At 38.7% G+C, this 18,766-nt stretch overlaps 1 protein-coding gene across 2 annotated transcripts in view; it reads right to left on the reverse strand.

The window, feature by feature from the left end:
* The window catches only part of LOC136751858 (synaptotagmin-like protein 2), a 62,142-nt gene that overhangs the window by 12,996 nt on the left and 30,380 nt on the right, over nucleotides 1–18,766 (reverse strand). For both annotated transcript variants that reach the window (XM_066707616.1, XM_066707622.1), the window contains exons 7-12: nucleotides 14,383–15,828; nucleotides 9,743–9,802; nucleotides 7,509–7,603; nucleotides 5,427–5,534; nucleotides 4,335–4,507; nucleotides 121–223 (exon numbers count right to left, since the gene is read on the reverse strand). In XM_066707616.1, the coding sequence (XP_066563713.1) occupies nucleotides 121–223; nucleotides 4,335–4,507; nucleotides 5,427–5,534; nucleotides 7,509–7,603; nucleotides 9,743–9,802; nucleotides 14,383–15,828 (1,985 nt within the window). The remainder of the gene's footprint in view (nucleotides 1–120; nucleotides 224–4,334; nucleotides 4,508–5,426; nucleotides 5,535–7,508; nucleotides 7,604–9,742; nucleotides 9,803–14,382; nucleotides 15,829–18,766) is intronic.

The raw sequence follows: 18,766 nt of genomic DNA on the forward strand, positions 1-18,766 counted from the left end.
TGCTCTTAGGCATAGCAAGGGCTTCTGTTAATAAGAGTGTACTGGTACTAGATTTCTCCATCTTGGTCTTGGCATGTTACACAATACATGCTCTCTGCTGTATTCACTGTGTGGACTTACTTTCAGCGATTCCTGAAAAACAGGGTTCAGTGTATTCTTCTTTATTGATGTCTTTCTCTTGCTAAGACGGGACCGGTCAGGGTAGAGATAGGTCTTCACATACCTGCTCATGAGGAAAACATAAGCATCACAAAAGCATACATGGAAGTAAGACTGTTGCAATTAAGTCAAGCCATGTAAGGATATGTAAAGATTTGCCACAGAATTGCTTGCTAATGAAAAAAAACCTATGTAGGCTTTCTTGGTCGGGACAGACAATGAAATCAAAGTCTCCCAAGTGAAGGCGTACTGCAGCTAAAGACTCGTGTTGTGAGGAGTATAAATATTAAAATAAAAAAAGAACAGAACGCTTGCTGGTGTGCTGGCGACACAGTATGTAAGTGCATCTTCCACTTCACTAATTTTCATTTGAAAACAATCTAGCAAATGTAATTAACTAGGACCCTAGAAAGTTCAGACATCCTCTGCTGTTATTGATCCTGTACGGTAACTAGATGCTTTAACAAGGCGAGCTGGAAAAAAATAGAAAAATAAAGTGGTGGTAAGAAACTGGCAGCACAGCTCTTAATGTGAAACTGGCCTGCACCATCGTGAGGCCGTCCTCTCAGTGAAGGAGGGTATTGACGAGACATCTGTGGTCAGAACAGATTGTGCAGCAAACCGGCAGGTCACAGCAAATGCTTCTAATGAGATGCAGATTTTTAGTTCTCTCCACATTCACATGGAAATTCACTTACTGAGCTCATAACATTTACTGCACTGTATTCTTAGGAAACATATGAATGTAATCCAATTTAAATGACCAATAACTGAATTTTACTTCTAGTCAAGTCAATGGTGAACAGACTTCTGCATCATTTTAACATTGTGTGCAGGGTGAATGATAGGAAATACAAATTAGATCATGGTAGTAAAACTGCTAAGCTGAGGACATCTTCATGATCATCATCATCATCTTCATCATTGCCAGGACTTTGAATTCAAAGAACATGTGCCATGCAGTATATTTTTTATGTATTCTATAATGAAATAAAGAATATGCTTTCATGGATTTATAATGTTGGTTTTGTGGGTCCTGGCAATGCAGTACAGTGGTGCTAAGTAAGTAATGACAGGACATGGTAGATGAAAAGAGTCAGTCTTCAGCTTCAACTGAAACGTCTCAGATATGCTCTGGCCGCATTAGTCCTGTGGGCCATGGAGTGCGAGTCATAACCTCACACGTCCCCATTTCTGAGCGAGACTGAACTTTGCGTCATGTTACCTTTCACGGATAGACGGGGGCCTAGCGAAATGGAAAAAGGTCACTGACTGCTGCTAACAGGGCCGCAAGATTACAGTGTTAATGCACAGACCGGCATGAGTCTCTCACTCCCCTGGTAATTTAAGGCTCAGTTTAAGGCATGTGCACAGAACTGAAAACCTGGATGTGGCAACGGCAATGACAATGACAGCTATGACTTTATTTTTTATAATTCCAATAATGGCCAGGGAGAACTAAAAATTACGTCCTGTTCCCCCATTTCTCTGGCTTTCCCATCAAGCCTCCCGACATCACACCAACAAAGAGCTTAAGCCAATTATCCGTGGAGTTCGACTTGTAAAATATGAAGGGGGAAAAATAGCATTTTCTGGGTTATAAACCTTGCTGTGGTTTCCATTAGTTTACGGCACCAATTTTCAATGGCTGTGAAAAGATTAAGAGAGGGCCAGAGCCGCTTGCCAAACACAGTAATGGACACTGAGGCTGAATAAGGGTTCAAAGTCACAGTGTCATTATTGGTGCACGGCTGGATGTAAATGGCATACAGTCCTCATCATAATGCATCTCTTCATGTGGCGGGAGGAAATAACAGCAGCCAGGTCACTCAAAGCAAAATGTCTTGTGGGGGAGGTTGTTGGTAGTTTTTCACATTTTTACTAAAAAATAATACAATTGTTTAACTTTCTAAGCACCAAGAATACTGTATTTGTTTTCTCGCTCCTCAACAGATTTCACTATTAAAAAATATATATACATTTTTATTTTATGCAGTAATTCGTATTGCACAAGTTCATACACACAGCCTTCAGGTTTAGTCAGAGCTGTGAAACACTTCACAGGAACAGCCTCTGGGACCCTGAGAGAGCACCATCATCTCATCGCAGGGGCAGGTCAGCTCTAGTTCACAGACATGCAAGACTTATTGTGACAAGCAACATGTGCTTTGTATACAGTGCTAGCCTTCACGGTCAGCCAGGCAATGCCATTACTCTAAACACGTTCACCTTCAGAGAAGCACTTTCCCCACGACAAACCTTCAGCAAATATTTATATAACATTCTTGGCACATTAGGATGGAGTCTTTCTGGGCCCCCGAGGATGAAATCCACAACAGTTTAGCGTGAAGATGTAATATTATGCAGTAATGTTCTCGATTGAACTTGATAAAAATATGAAATAGTAATAAACAAAGCTTAACAGTTAACAATAAAAATTAGATCTCCCTCTCATTCACACAAACACACCAAGTTCAATTACTCCATTATTGTCTACTGCTGTTTAAGTAATATGGCTGTATGATAATTTTTTTCCATAGTTCACTTTTTACAGTAAAACATTGCTCTTTAATGAACTCCTGTTCCCAGTACAGGGGTGGGGCAACAGCCTTTAGTGAGCGCTTAGACTTCATCCAGAAGACATGAAGTCATTTTCAACAGACCAAAAAAAAAAGAAATACAAAAGATGTTATAAAAAAAATGATATTTTCATATTTTCTGATTCCAGTGAAGGACTTAGCAGATCAACTGTAGCTCAGTGTCAGGAGCAGCTGTGTAATATATGGCCAGCTGCAAGATAGGGACTATTCAAGGTCAGCAGAGAGTCACAGGTTCATTATGGCCATTAGGGATGGGTGGCTCATTAATATACTTCACTCAGAGCGAGAGATGGATTAGACACAGTGCAGCACTGCACTGGGTGCAGTTTTAAGCTACCCTGTGCTTCTACAAGTTTTGAAGTCTTATGATGGAAGGCATGTTTATTATGTTTATGTATGTAACGCAAGTTGGACTTAATCGCCATTCAAGTGATCTGACTTATATTATTATTCCTTATAACTAAAAGGGTAAGAGATTACTAAAGGGCCTGCAGTGAGTGAGCAACTGTGTGAAGAGCAGCCTTGGAAGTTGCCCTTCAGAGAGGACATCAATCCCAGTATGAAAACCCCCCGCCCTGCCATCCCGGGCCTCCTACGGAGACCTGCTGAATCCAGGGGTACACAGAAGGTCAAACTCATTTCACCAAAACCAAAAGTCATCTTGGGAAAAGATGCTCATGGTCACATTTTCATCCTGAATAAATGGGGCAGATTTGAAACATTCACTTTTTTTCCCCACTTTCTTTATAATAAAGTTTATTTGCGTTCGTTCTTTCTTTTTTAAGACGACAACGTATTTTGACACCGTGTCAGGAAGCGTCGTCTGCCAAGCTGACGGCTCAGATCTGGGGATGTAGTCTTCATTTCATTATACTAGGGCTTGGCTGCAGCAGAGAAAAAAGGCAACATCACTCCTCTGACAGTGACATTAATTTGGCGACAGCTGCATTTGCCCTGGAATAGCTTCAAAGTTCAATGTGGGGTGCTCCGATTATTCTTGTACTAATTAACGATGTGCCTCAAGCACCTTATAGTTTTTGTGATCTGCATTACAATTAGCCGAATTATCTTAACTTCAAATAGCAGCACAGCACCTCGAATACACTTTCGACTTAGCTCATGTGTCACACTCTCTAAATTAGTAAATGTCTTACAATCTGCGCTGCCTTTTAATGGAAATGAGGAGTATTGTTCTATGTGGAAGTAGTTTTAGCTACAGCAATTACTGCACACATGTTTGGAATGGCTTGGAACTCTTTTTTTATTCTTTCTTTGTTCCATATTCCTGAGCCATCTTCAGTTTAGGACAATGGAGAAGGCAGTGGAAATGGTTGTGGATTACAAAACATTTAAAAAGTGCCAGTGAGTGAACAAAGACAGCAAACAACTGATACACCACCAATTTAAGCAACTTAGACCATGAAAGGTAACAAAGAAAAACTGAGGTATGAAAAGTGACGTGCAACTTAAAAATGTTAACATTCACAGATGGTACAGTAGCTTAGCCACCTTCAAATAAAATGTCATTCTCCCATAACCCCACATTCCCCAACGGCATCCTTTCCCATCACTCACGGATCTGTGCGCTGTTTCCTTGTGTTTGCTATGGCGAGGTCTTCACACTGTTGCACCAGAATGACCAGCTCTCTCTTGCCGCTGTATTGGATGGCAAACTCAATGGCTCCTTGCACCGAAAAGTCGCCAAAGTCCCCGGCATCACTGTACAAACTCAGCATACTCGCACTGCGCTATATCAACAAACAGACATTAAACAAGCATCAGACTATGGATCGATCAACATAAATGTCATGTAAGAAACATTTCTGTAAATGGTAAAAAGTGATATACAGATGTAGTTACTAGAAAGAAAGTTAAAAAAAACATTTCAGATCTAATAACATTTCATTCAGTACCCCTCAGTAATGACTTCTAATAACATTTAAAATAGACTAGATAGGATCCTTGGATCACTTAGTTACTAATGGACACCAAACGAGCACGATGGGTTGAATGGCCTCCTCTCATTTGTAAACTTTCTTATGTTCTTATATGCATTGCTTAAACCAACTGGCAAGAGCAAACCAAAGTAAAGAGCTACTACACAGGGTCAAATGTACAGATCTAAGTTTTCTGCTTATTAGTATTACTATTATCATCAAGACTATGATGATGATTGAGATATTCTGAAGCAAGAATATTAGAATGCATCGGATTTAAATTATATACCCTCTCCACAAATTTACATTTGCACAATGCCAGTAATTACTAAGAGGCAATTGCAATTGTACGCTCTTCCTCACTGAGCAGATTTCTGGTATTCCAAGGCTTAGAACCTATATTGAGCACTGTAATTTGTGGTAAACATTTTTAAGACTATTTAATATTCTATCAGTCCTGTTTTGAAAATAAATAAATAAACCTCAAGATTGACACCAAAATATGAAATGAAATGGAGACAAATGCTGGTAATCATGAACCAGTATCACATAAATAAACCATAAACGATTACTTTTACTTTCACATATTCCTGTCTACAACTTATCTGGGCTCTGTGGATCTCATTTGTCTATGGCCTTAAAAGCTGTAACAGTGTACAAAATACCATTCTGTCTTTACAGTGCATTCTCTGGAGACTTTCTTAGCTCACAGTGGGAGAATCAGTCTTACCCCTGATACGGGCAGGAGGCTTGACAAATGAGCTACTTTCTTAGCCGAAGCATCAGACCCAATGGTCGACACAGAGTTGAGGTCATCATCCAGGTCCACGGTACTCTCCTGTGGATCACAGTAATGGAGGAGATGAATGGGTTGCAGGAAGACATTAATCTCCAGCTCCTCCATTCATCTGGTCTTGATGTTGGCCAAGTTACCCCAGTTATGAACGGACTGAGATTGGAAAACTTCTGAAATGGAAGTTTTTAGATGTGTAATTACTCCACAAGTAATCGGGCTTATTTTTAATTAGTTATTTCTCCAAAAAGATGTATAGAGGGTAACCTGAAAATGCATCATAGGAGTCAAATTAATCTCATAAACCAAGAGTGTTGATAAAAACCTCTTCCTTCGCCGTTCATGTTCCGAGGTTTGAAAATGAAGTTTGCGTCTACCAGCAACAGCAGGGGAGTTCCTCTGGGCCAGGGGAACTTTTAATAGGACATCTAATACAGTAATTGGTCTGTGAGTTAAGCTGCCAACAAGCATGATTACCAGTAGCTGTGTTCAAGATCCGAACGGCTGATACCCCTTTCACAGCGTCTTTTCCTGCACCGTGCTTTTACATTGGGAGGAACAGGCTAATCTCTCCTCCTAACAGCGGTCAAACTGTCATTGTTGATCTGTGTGCAAGTGTACGCAGCCATGCCTGTCCACACTATAACAGTGATCTCTGTGAAAGTCATGTTCTGTGAACGTCATGCTTTAACACACAGCAGGCTGGCATCATTCACAGAATCATATTTATTGGCAATTGAGAAAGACTTGCAGCCTTCACTTTCAGAAAATGAAATTTTGCCTCCCGTTGCAGCCCCAGTGTTATTATACACAGTGTGCATGCATGTACCTGGGAGAACACTTTTTTTTGTTATTAGGATTTTCTGTGAGTAATATATTCTCCATGACAGTTATATAAGACCTCCTGGCCCTTCTATCCACTTTATAGTGGTAGACCAGGAGATCCCCATGGCTGCCATTAATCTTTGTGACAGTAATGCACCTATGAAAACAAGTTTATACCTACAAGTAGCAGCAGAACAGAGAGAAGCACTGTGGCCATGGCTCTGCAATTTCCCCAGCTTTTCTTCTTGCTGTGGAACATAATCCCTGTGTTGTTTCCTACAGGAGCCATTGCAGTGAGACATTCGATTAAATCCCACTTGTTTATCACGCTGTGCTATTACAATTCGTCCAGCTTTTTTAATGCACAGTATAGATTTGAAATATCGCATTATAACCATGAGAAACCATTTTAATATCCTCTGCCACAATAATAATAACCTCTATTGGGAACTGTTATTTATAGGAATTGTGTGCTCAATTTCTGTATTGATATTTTGTAATATTATTATTTTAGTAATTTATAAATGACACTGACAATCTTTAAGTTTCTCACTTAACCAAATACAGAAAGAAAATATATATGTCTATACCAGAGAAGGCCTGTTACACAGACATTATACAGGCGTGACATGCCTGTCATTTGTCTTCTCTTTGTTCACGTTCTTACAAGCTATTAGTCAAATGCCATCACTCAAGATTTTAACTTGTGTTCGTGCAGTGACTGCACCCCCAAGGCTCCTGTTTATCAGCTCTCTCTCACGGCTGGTGGAAAAACCGCAGCTCTGGGCACAACTACAACTTCCATCACACAGTTCGGGATAAATAATTTTCTCTGGAAGCTATAGTGATTACAGGCCCAAACCCTGCATGAATATGATGCTAATATTAAAAGAAAATATAATATCAATTACACTGGGAAATCCTAAACTGTAGCACTAAAGCAGTGGGAAAAAGTGTGACTCTGGATGGAAAAGAAGAAGTTATTTGCTTAAGTTACTTATTTCAAGAACAAATTGGTTCAAACTTTAAAAAAAAGTATAAACTAAATACAATAAAAAAATAAATAAAAAGGAGAGACCTGGACTTTAATATACTCTCACCCTGAATCATCATCATATTGGACATCGATACAGTCCTTCTATAAATGAAATGGACATGAGGATATAAATCAAAGCAGAAGATGACCAACTTTACCTCCCAAACCTCTACCGCAGTAGTGGCTCCAGCGAGTGGATCAGGAGCAAAGCCCTCAGACGACGCGTTTATAACGGCCGGCTGGCTCTCGCATTCTGGCAAGGAAAGAGATCAGATTAAAAACTTCCAGTCGTGTTACTCCACCATGTGCTTCTGTAAAACATGCTGTGGGAACTTTACACAAGATGAGCCCTGCTAACTTGCAAGCAGCCTGAGCAACCTGAGCTAGTGGAGACATTTCCACACTATCAGCGATCATACAGTTTTCAGAACGGTAAAGAATCGTGATTTTGAAAAGGTTTATATTGATCCTTTCGACACTGCACTCGTCATCCTAAAGAGCCTATTCCCACTTGGATACAGATGCAGTGGTACATCACTAATCCAGTCAGCCACCATGGCTATCACAGTGACAATGTGAGGGCAAGCTGCCTGGCAGTGGATCACCCCAGTGAAACAGTCCATTGGCCACGACACCGACAGCTCAGAGATGTGGAATGATGCATGCTGGTTGCAACACCAAATCTTCTAGTCAAGGACACTAGGGTAAAACATGATGCATCTAACACCATCTCTATAAATGATTCTATTGGTCGAATGCTCATTTGTGATGCTCCAGTCTCGCTCACTCACTCACTCCCTGCTCTGATGAGGGGATGATTGTGCGCAGGTCAATTGCAATCAAAGCATAAAATATATATCCACAGCGTACAGTACGAGTAGGACCTTGAGTCTCTTGTCAAGTAGCCAAGGACAGCTTGATTGGAGGCCCACTAAAATGCTGTACCATGTCACAACACATCGCACGCGTCAACTGTCATAATTTCCTGGCAATCACACTTGTGCTGTCTAGAGATGGTTTCCCTGCAACGATTCCTGTTCCAACAAATTCTCCCTTGATTAACATAATAGTCACAACACAGACCACCTTCCCTCATCCTAAATGTGTTTGTGTGACAGAGGCCTGTCCTCCTGGCAGTGAATGCTGTTCAGTTAATGCATACAACTCGAACGTGTTAAGTGGAACACAAGTCAACACCTCACTAATAAAAGTTTACACACAAGGAGCCATTTCATTTTCCTTTCCCCTACCCCGATCAGAGAGCAGCTGAGAAACAGTGAATCTTTATAACAGATTCATGAAACACAGACATCTTGAGCAATATCAAAGTCTCCAGCAACACAGCAAAGCAACTCACAAATCCAAGTTTGCATCTCTCTTCCACATCATGTCTATCTCCCTTTACTGATATTTGAGCACTAATATTGAAATATATGAAGACATCTTTTATCTTGAATTACACGCGGGCCGATTTGCACAAAAGCTATATCCCTTCACCCGTGATGTAACTGAATATGCGAGAAGCTGTATTGCCACAAAGGTAAACATACCCCTCTTGTGATTCCAGCAATGAGACCGTGCTTTTAATTATTTATCTAAGAGCATGTTGGAGGAAAAAATAATCAAAAGTTGAATATCTGAATAAATCTATAAAGCACTGCAACTTGAAGAAACAGATTCAAACATAATGCACTGTAGATTTTTCTTCTATTCACTCACTTTGCATGTAATTGATAAATATAATCTATTAACAAGTCTATTTTTGAAAGCATTCTTACTTTACAGCATTTTTTCACACCTGCCTAAAACTTTTGCACAGTACTGTACATACATAATTATTGTAGAATTGTGTAAAAATTTGTTGACAGTAGAAAATTGTATATATTCAAAGATGTACATCTGCATGAGTAATCAGCTCCATAATGTAAAACATTGTCAGGGCACAAATAACCCCAAGCAAACACTTTCATAGGAGACCACAGATATAGAGTTGGGCCTGAGAAGAATCCACAGCAGGTGGAAGAGTCCTTCTCTTTAACAGATCATTGGTGCTGAATATGCAATTTAATGGATGCCTTTAAAAACAATCCAGTTCTCTCAGTGTTTCTAGTTAATTAATGTAATTAAACAGCCCACCTAAAGTTATGAAGATTGAACCATACCAACCACTTGCGCTAGAGTTGTGAGAGAACATTGAACTGAATCTCGGGAGAAAAGCTATCTTTGATCTTCAGGAAGTTTCTTAGCCACTGGCAGGCAAGAGAGGCATCAAAAGGGAGACTTTTTAAACCACTAAATAATTTCAGCAGGGCTTTAAATTACGGATGAATTATTTATTGATATTTTGAAAATTTGATCACATTTTAAAGGCTATGCAGTGTTTTTTTCTTACCTTCCAATGCAGACGTAGCCCATCTGGCCATGGCAGGGGTGTTGATGCTCTCTTCTGCTTCTGGTAAGAGAGATTTGGGACAAACAAATATGTACACTAGTAGTCTTTAGCTGTACAGAAACTGCCACTATTTGGAGGATGTGAAACTTCAAATAGCACATGTATTGTATTTGGTAACACAATCTTTTTTCATGATCTTCCCTGTTTATGATCTTGCATTATTTAATTGTACAGGGGACAATTTTTTTTTTCAAAAATGAATAGAAGTACCATCAGCATCGGCTGAAACAAAACATGCTCAGTTGACATGCTTAGTACCTGGCATGCGTACCCTAAGCAAAGCAGCACAATGGCATGTATTGTTTCTGACAGATTAAGTGCTATTGCACTGGGAAAGGCTGTGTGGTCATTTGAAGTATAACCAGTTTCAGTAAAATAAAATGTATTTAAAGTTTTCACAACCCAGTTCAGCAGATCAAAAATATAAATGAGATTATCTAGCGGAAGGACCATTAACATGACAGATTCCTACCTTGGTTTATTAATCATTGGATGTATTTTTTTGATAAATAGTTAATGAAATAGTATGTCTTGTTAACCTAGGAATGGATATGGATAATTTTATTGAATAGGAGGCCAAGCAAAGTATCTTTTAAACACCGTGGGACCCAATCTTCCCAGCAGGGAAATATCACGCTCGACTGAATACAGATTACTTTTAAATATCTTATTCGTATTGACATTCTTCTGCAAAATCAATGTGTACTCTAGCATTGAAAAAATAACGCCCCATCTTAAGCAATCAACTGCTATCACAGAATCAGAGTTCTTGGAGAGAAAAGTAATTTGCATCTTGCCACTGACTAAATAAATAGCTTTTGAAAAGAACTCTTCTTTAGATATAGGCCTTGCACTAAACCAAAACTTTGACCTGCCGGACAATCACTCAATACAATTCCAATAATTGTAATATAGTTTTTGTCTCGACAGGGGATTCCACCTTCTGTCCATGTAATTAGTAATAAATGTTCAGCTGGTTATCCTGGTTAGCTGGTTAACAATTATAGAACATCTTTATTGGAAAATTGTGAAGACCATTAAGATTTACCATTTGTAAATGTTACATATTTCAAATACTTAATACTACTACAATTACCCAGTGTTCATAGCACTGTTGACAAGCCATGTTATCAACTGTGAAATTACCAGTTCCACAAGTCACAACAGTGACCTTCACAGTCTTCTTCCTTTTACCAGCATTCGACTGGTTTAAGACCCGCCCACATGAATGTTCGATTGGTTTAAGACCCGCCCACAGGAAGAACTAAGAGAGAGACAACCCGACCGGCTGTTACATTAGCTAAGAAGTGTAGAATCTCATCTGCTTTTCCCTCACACTCCTGAGTCTGCTCAGTCAATAGGGCAATGATATTCTGTCTTCCATCTGAACTTTCCAAATGCAAGCTACATATTCTGGGGGTATAAAGATTTTCTACTGAACAAGATAAAATCCTTTCATCTGTAGTGACATTTCTGGAGATACAGGATATGGAAAACATCAATGTGTCAGCACCTCTTGTATTAGGTTATTTATTTCAATACTTTTTATCTAGGTTTTCAGATTGTGTGTCTTTTTAAAGTTATTCATATACAAATCATTGTAAGCACATGAACTATTATTGCAGGGAGTACACACAACACCCATTACGAACATTATACACTAGGTCCCAAAACCAAACCCGAAGATCTAAACCTGCCTTTGGTTTAGAAGGACTTCTACACAAACATGCATCCCTCTTCCGCACTTCAGAAGGGTGAAAATAAGTATTTTAATCCCCTGATCCAGTGGAAAAACCCTATCTTTCAAGTTACTAAAACCAAGGGTCAAAGGGCTATTAAAATAGTCCAATCTCAAATTGTCATCTTTGATGTAGCTGCAGCACCTTCTCAGGTGCCAAAGGGTAGCTCTCATACTAAATGCACTCAGATTTACGTTTTATTATTTAAATCACATCTGTCCTTGGCGGATTCTAATGAGTTACCGAAGACATGAAAGGCTTAATTGCAGAGATCGCAGCTTCTGTAGACATTTTGGCACCAGGACATAATCTTCAAAAGACAAAACAAAAATGTATAAAACATTTTCTTCTGGCCTTATAGTAAAATGAAAATCACTGTACTTAAACTGAAGGGTTAAACTGAAATTATTATTTCTATTTTAACAAGTATGACTTCCAGGTGCTCTACAATTAACAACTGGATTCTGTTATGTGTTATTTTGAGGCAAAATCAGGTATTTAACATCACAGACACCTTGACGTAAACTGTATTGTTTTAGATATAATGCAAGGTAAGCCTGCAAGCATTGCTACTAGTCTTTAGGAAAATGTTCTATATTTTCTCTCAACAGGATAAGACAACTTAATTAACACTGTGAGATTAAAACTATCCCACTGTTTTATTGTCAGACATGTTTTTCATTGTCATACGGAGTTGCCATGCAGACAATGCCCCTTCAGCTGATGTTTATCACCAGCTACAAATAAACCCAAACATATGATTACAGTCATTAAAGTTAGTGAGCGACATGGACAGCACTGCCATATATAAACTCATTAAATTACCTTGTGTTAGCAGCCATGTGTTTCAAAGTATTTCATTTTAAATTATTTTAAATTTGAAAAAATAAAACCTCTTAATTCCCTGAATTCTGACGTGGCAGTCCTTTTATGCTGTAATGACAGCTGCTACTGTTGACTCAGTTAAACGACGGGTTTATTGTGACACAAATAAAATAGTGATGAGAACGTAAATGTCAATCAAGACAATGTGACTGGTAACAGTTGCTCTAGATGCTGACCTTTGGTTGGCCCTGCCTTATCTCAAGCTAGCAGGACCCACACTATGCTGTGGAAGGACTCTGTGGGTGACACACAAAGGGGCTGATACAGACACCCCTGACCACGATAGCAAGCTGCTTGGGCAAAAAGATAACATGTCTATGACAGAGTACAGAGCACAAAATACACACACTTGCACAAAACAAGTACCTGGTAGCTTTTCCTGTTATTAGTTTTAATCCCAAATCAAACACTTTCACAAAAGACTCAAGTTTAAACCATGGGTGCAGGAGCTTTGTGAGAAACTTTTTTACAATGCTTAGGACACTCGTGCCTCTCCCTTCTCCTCTTCCCGTCCGCCTATTGGTCAACAACTACATATTTAAAGCAACTCATAAACATGAAGCTGACGAGCCCCAAGACTGCAAAATCTATTGGAGAAGAAAAAAAAGTGTGTTACTATTTTTACAGCAATGGCTGCCAAGAATACAGCAAGATGATGAGAAAAGCGTTGAATTTCTCCTTGTCCTCTAACTCTCAGAAGGGGGGAGTGCTTCTAATTTTTTTCTTGTTCTCATGGCTCTCATAAAAACACTGGAAAGGTTACAGAAATCACCAGAGGATACAGCACAGAAATTAATTCTTCTCATGTCACATATCTGTTTTGTGGATTTTCCTGTGAAGGAGACAGTATAGTTTAAATCAATTTGGCATAAATGTTTTGTTCTGTTTGTTTTTTTCCAGCTGTTTTCGAAATATATATTTTTTTTTACTTCTTCTGAAGTACAGATATCATGACCTTTGGGTTTGATCAGCCCTGGACAGATAATATTTTAATCTTAGCAAGACAACTTCCCTCCATAGTGAAATTATTGGGTCAATAATGTTCAGACTTTTCAGCAGAAAAACAAGTCAAGTATCCTTGGACTACACTGTTATAAACCTCTCAGATTAATTGGAAGTTAAACAGATGACTGAGAAGTATTGTCGGCAAGCTCCAGAGAAGTGAAACCTCTACATTGAGGGAGACTTAAATGGAGGATTAGCGTTTTGACATCATTATTGAGGTAAACAATATTTTATAATACTGAAGAGCTGATTTTAATAAACTACCCAATTGTTTATTGAATAATGATAAAAGATCAAAGTGTGGCTATACATTGCCAGCGTTAGGCCAACAATGAAAAACAGCATTGCCAGTGATGGATCTGCTGAGCATTGGAAAGCCAAAAATACAGCAAACTCAGGATACGTTTACCACGAAAATCTACCCTATTTTAAAACCACTCTCTCCATACAAGACTTACTAGCATATTTACAATAATATGTTTGTTACCATCCCTGAAAATGGTGGCGTGAAATTGAGCTTACCAAAATGACTTTTACTGCTGGCAATTTCATTATGTCATCTTATTCTATTAGCCTGCTCTTTATGTATTTTTTAAGCTCCATTGATCTAACTATGATACACTCTGTTCAGGTCAACTAAATACTTCTATAAATTTAATCTCAGACGGCTGAGGGAGTGTAGACTGAATTGCGAGCACATTCTGGAGGTTTTATCCACAAGCTTATGTGAGCTTCTTGTCATTTGTACATGCCTTTTTTCTGTTTTTAAGAATCTGTTGGTCAGTTGAGTCCACTCCACACACACCTTACTGACGGTACTCAAAGTATTCAATCTTTTTAAATCAAAACATATTTTAAATATTATTTTGAACCTGCACATTATATGTAACAGTCTTTAGTCTATACAACTGATAATTTTACCTCTTTTAAAATTAAATGTGTGACTCTTACCTGCAGCTTCCACAGGTGCTGAGGATTCTGGTGATAAGATTACTATTGAAGGAACCATATCAATTTTTCCTTTTTTCGTTGCTGTGGGAGAGTCATCTGCAGGCATACTGGGCTGCGTCTTCAGGAAAATGTCTGACATATCATATTGAAAGATATTGGATATAGGCTCAGGTTGAAGTAAAGCAAAAGTATTATTTTGTTCCATGTTCTCATTAGTCTGACTTGGCAAAACTTCAAGGGGTATTTGCGAATCATCCCCTTTTAAGGAAAACAATGCCTGTTTCACATCTGAAATGTCGATCAAATGTTCAGGCGAATCTTCGTGGACAATCTTTGGCTCCTCCTCTCCCGAGCGCATTCTTTGAATGCTGTCAGACTCATTGAAGGTGTTGCCAGGATCAAACCTAAAGAAGTCTTGGGACTCCGTGTCTTTTTCCGGCGTGCTATGTGCACTTGGTAACGCAAATTCTAAAACATCAAGAGAATGCAAGCCTTCAAGTGAAAGATCTTGTGTCTGTATAAAGAATGCATCTCTTTGAGGAGCCTCTTCCCACGTACCTTCCTTGGTTTTTGAGTCACGTGCTTCCATAAACAACTGTATTTTTGGAGTGCCAGGATCCTCCACTGTGGCTGGAAAAGAACATGGAGGGCTTTTTTGTGTAGTCTCCAAAGTGCAGCTGGTACGTGTGAACTCTTTCTCCTGAGCCCTCGGACTGTAACCCAGCTCAGGTTTATTGGCCGGTAGAAATCTCTCCTGCTGCTTGCGGTCTGCAATCCATTGTGTGAAGTAAAACTCTTTTGCAGAGATGTCCCGATTGTTTGTCTGAATGTCATTGCCAGGTGCTTGCGGTACTCCCTCCACTTCCACTATAGCACTGGAATCCAGCACTCTCTGACCTGCTGTCTCTGAAGAAAACTTCTCAGCTACCCATGATGACCCCACAGAGAGAGTGTCACGGTCCTGAAACTCGATATCATAGCATAAACCTTTAGTGGGGTCTGGAAAGCTATAAAGGTCTTGTGATATCTCCTGTCTTTCTCCCCCATAACTCAGGTCCTGAGCCTCAGTTTTCCCAGAAATGACCTGCTGTTTATCCTGATCTGTAATTAAAGGGGTTCTAGACTTTTCCCTGTTTACATTCTCTCCTGGAAACTTTTCATCCTTCAATCCTGGGGTGAGGAACAGAAGCGTACTTAACTCCAACATGTTCTCAGAGTCCTTGGAGTTCTCCAGCATTCCCTGCTTTCCACTTTCTTCTAAAGAACCACTGGAATCCAAGGGAGACCGTGTCATCACCAGGTTGTCAGACTGTGCTGCATCGTAGTTATAGACAGGCGATCTTTCGCTTGGAGACACAAGTGGTCTTTGAGCATTACTTGAATCCCATTCTGTGTCAGACGAGGATAACTTGTCTCTCTTTTCAGGTTGGTCCACGCAGGCTTTATCTGAAGAGATAAACAGACAACGGGAGAGATTATTGTATGACTCCTATTTTGTGAAGTTAAAGAACATCCTGTGACAGGGAAAAGGTTTGCAAAGCCAAGGAAGAATAATATCAACATGTCACTGGACATGTAGCCCTTACTTTTTCATTGACATTGGTTGTTAAAACTACAAGGAGACCTGCAAACTAAATGGAAATAAAATAAATGAAGACAAATTAATAAAATAAAATAAATGTACACAACCTTGAACTTCTAAAAATTAAATGGTTGAGATTGTTTTGTTCATGATTTTCACAACTGAGCCAGTAAGGGGAGGGCAAAGCTTCCTTGTGGGATATAAATTTGACTGACATGATAAATCATTATTAAACTCCGGGAAGTACATTTTATCTCCTGTTTATTTACCAAAATGCATATGGCCCCAAGACTCATAATTACATTCTGCCAGTTTCAAAAGATTTGATGCATTAGTCGTTGAACTTTTATTGTCAATCAGTGGTGTGAACCGTGAAAAGCTGACCATGCAGGTTAAATCAGGATTCATCTGAATTCTCTCTCTTACAAAACTATAGCCCCTTGAATGAATCCATTATCATTCAGCATTAACCAAAGCTGGTAAGATAATAGCTGTCGACCAGTTCAGGCGTTTTAGTTAAAGTTAAAGTAACTATTTTTCTAAAATCTGTAAAATCTCTAGAATAACTGTGAACTGGAAAGGAAAGTCTAGACCATTCCTAAGGGACAGACAGAAAAAACAAAACATTGTGAAATGATTAGTAGGCCTAGAGATTCTTCACTTGTTTGTAAAAATATTTAATGCCTTGCATTAATGCAATCACAGCTGAGCTGAAGCTCCACAGACCTTCTGGTCAACCACACACTTCAATGGCACAAGAATTATATTCACATTCTTCTATCAGATTTATGAGTTTCCCTAAAGAATGCCAGATTAAAAAAAAAAAAAAATGTTAATGCAATATGATTAAATTGAAAAGCTAGTTTTATGGATTTGATCTCTCAGATAATAGATTTAATAAAAAAGTAAATGCTTGAGATTTGTATTTTTAATTGTGCATTCATTCGTTTGAAACATAAATGAGAAATCTGCTAAGCATTACTATTTTGTTAAGGACCTTTTTTCTGTGTAAAGAAACTACTTTGCAGATTCAAGTAAAATGTGTGTTTATATGACTGGAGACATATAACAAAGCACATAAATAATATTCATGAGATTCATTTCTTTATTACCAGTCCTCTGAAGCTTTACAGTCATGAGGAGAACAAAAGCCTCTCTGACAGCAGCAAATATTATTCTCAAAATCACCTATTGTACCATGCAATTCTGAACATAATTCACCTGTTCTCTATAGTGCTAATGGCAAAAGTATAATGGGAATATTGCTCCAAGGGAGAGCACTTTGAAAGAAAACAAAAGCAACAGAGAAGTGTGGGCTCTAGCCTCTTGTAGTTTATAATACTAGTAAGCTTGAATAATATCAGCTACAATTAGAAGGTAGCTTCACATCAATCCAAATATTTATATGATCAGGACAAACATCCCAACTGTCAAATAGTGTTGTTCAAGTGCAACATGTGTTAAGAAAATATAACAGATTATGACAACAGTTTGACTTCTGCTATGATTATCATGAATAACGAGTTTCAGATTGAAATCAGTAATTTCAAAAGAGCCATTTTATTTTAGCATTTAATTCTGAGTATGTTGTACATCACAGCAGAAAGTTACCATTTTATATCCTGTGCAAAGTCTGTAGTTCAAGATGCCCACTGAGGTTTCAGGGGGTCCAATGCCTTCAAACAGCGAGATGATATAAAAGGTATAAAACAAACCAACAACTTTCAACATATGCTGAGTTTTTCCCAGGTGTAGAATACGAGTAAAACCCTGTGCGAGGGCCTGGAATGTGTGTACATCAATACTATCTTCCAGCTGCTTCCTGGTGCATCCTGCAGTTACACAAAGCTATGGTGCATTAAATTAATGATCTAGGCATAAACTGTTTAATGATTTTAGCATCCTGTGATGATTAGTAGTGCTATCTATCATAATCAATTACTTATAGATTTGTTATAAAACAAAATATCTAATGGTAAAGGAAATTAAAATTAAGTTCAAGTTAAAACAAAACCTAACTCTAAAATATCAAGTTGTAAATTAGTTTGTTTTTGTTTGTTCTTTTACTAAATAGATTTTTGGAAAAATCAGCTGCAGCACAATGCAAAGTAGCAGAACCATAAAGACACTGGAATTATAATGACTGATTATTTCTTCCAAGTGTTGGGTGTATTAAATCATACCATCGATATACAGTGCATCCAGAAAGTATTCACAGCGCTTCTCTTTTTCCACATTTTGTTATGTTACAGCCTTATTCCAAAATGGATTCAATTCATTATTTTCCTCAAAACTCTACAAACAATTCCCCATAATGACAACGTGAAAGAAGTTTGTTTGAAATCTTTGCCAATTTATTAAAAATAAAAAACAAAAAAAGCACATGTACATAAGTATTCATAGCCTTTGCTCAATACTTTGTTGAAGCACCTTTGGCACCAATTACAGCCTCAAATCTTTTTGAGTATGATGCTACAAGCTTGGCACACCTATTTTTGGGCAGTTTCTCCCATTCTTCTTTGCAGGACCTCTCAAGCTCCATCAGGTTGGATGGGGAGCGTCGGTGCACAGCCATTTTCAGATCTCTGCAGAGATGTTCAATCGGGTTCAAGTCTGGGCTCTGGCTGGGCCACTCAAGGACATTCACATTCAGGAGTTGTCCTGTAGCCACTCCTTTGTTATCTTGGCTGTGTGCTTAGGGTCGTTGTCCTGTTGGAAGATTAACCTTCACCCCAGTCTGAGGTCCAGAGCGCTCTGGAGCAGGTTTTCATCAAGGCTGTCTCTGTACATTGCTGCATTCAT

The sequence above is a fragment of the Amia ocellicauda genome, chromosome 1 (genome assembly GCF_036373705.1).
Source record: "Amia ocellicauda isolate fAmiCal2 chromosome 1, fAmiCal2.hap1, whole genome shotgun sequence".
Classification (NCBI taxonomy): domain Eukaryota; kingdom Metazoa; phylum Chordata; class Actinopteri; order Amiiformes; family Amiidae; genus Amia; species Amia ocellicauda.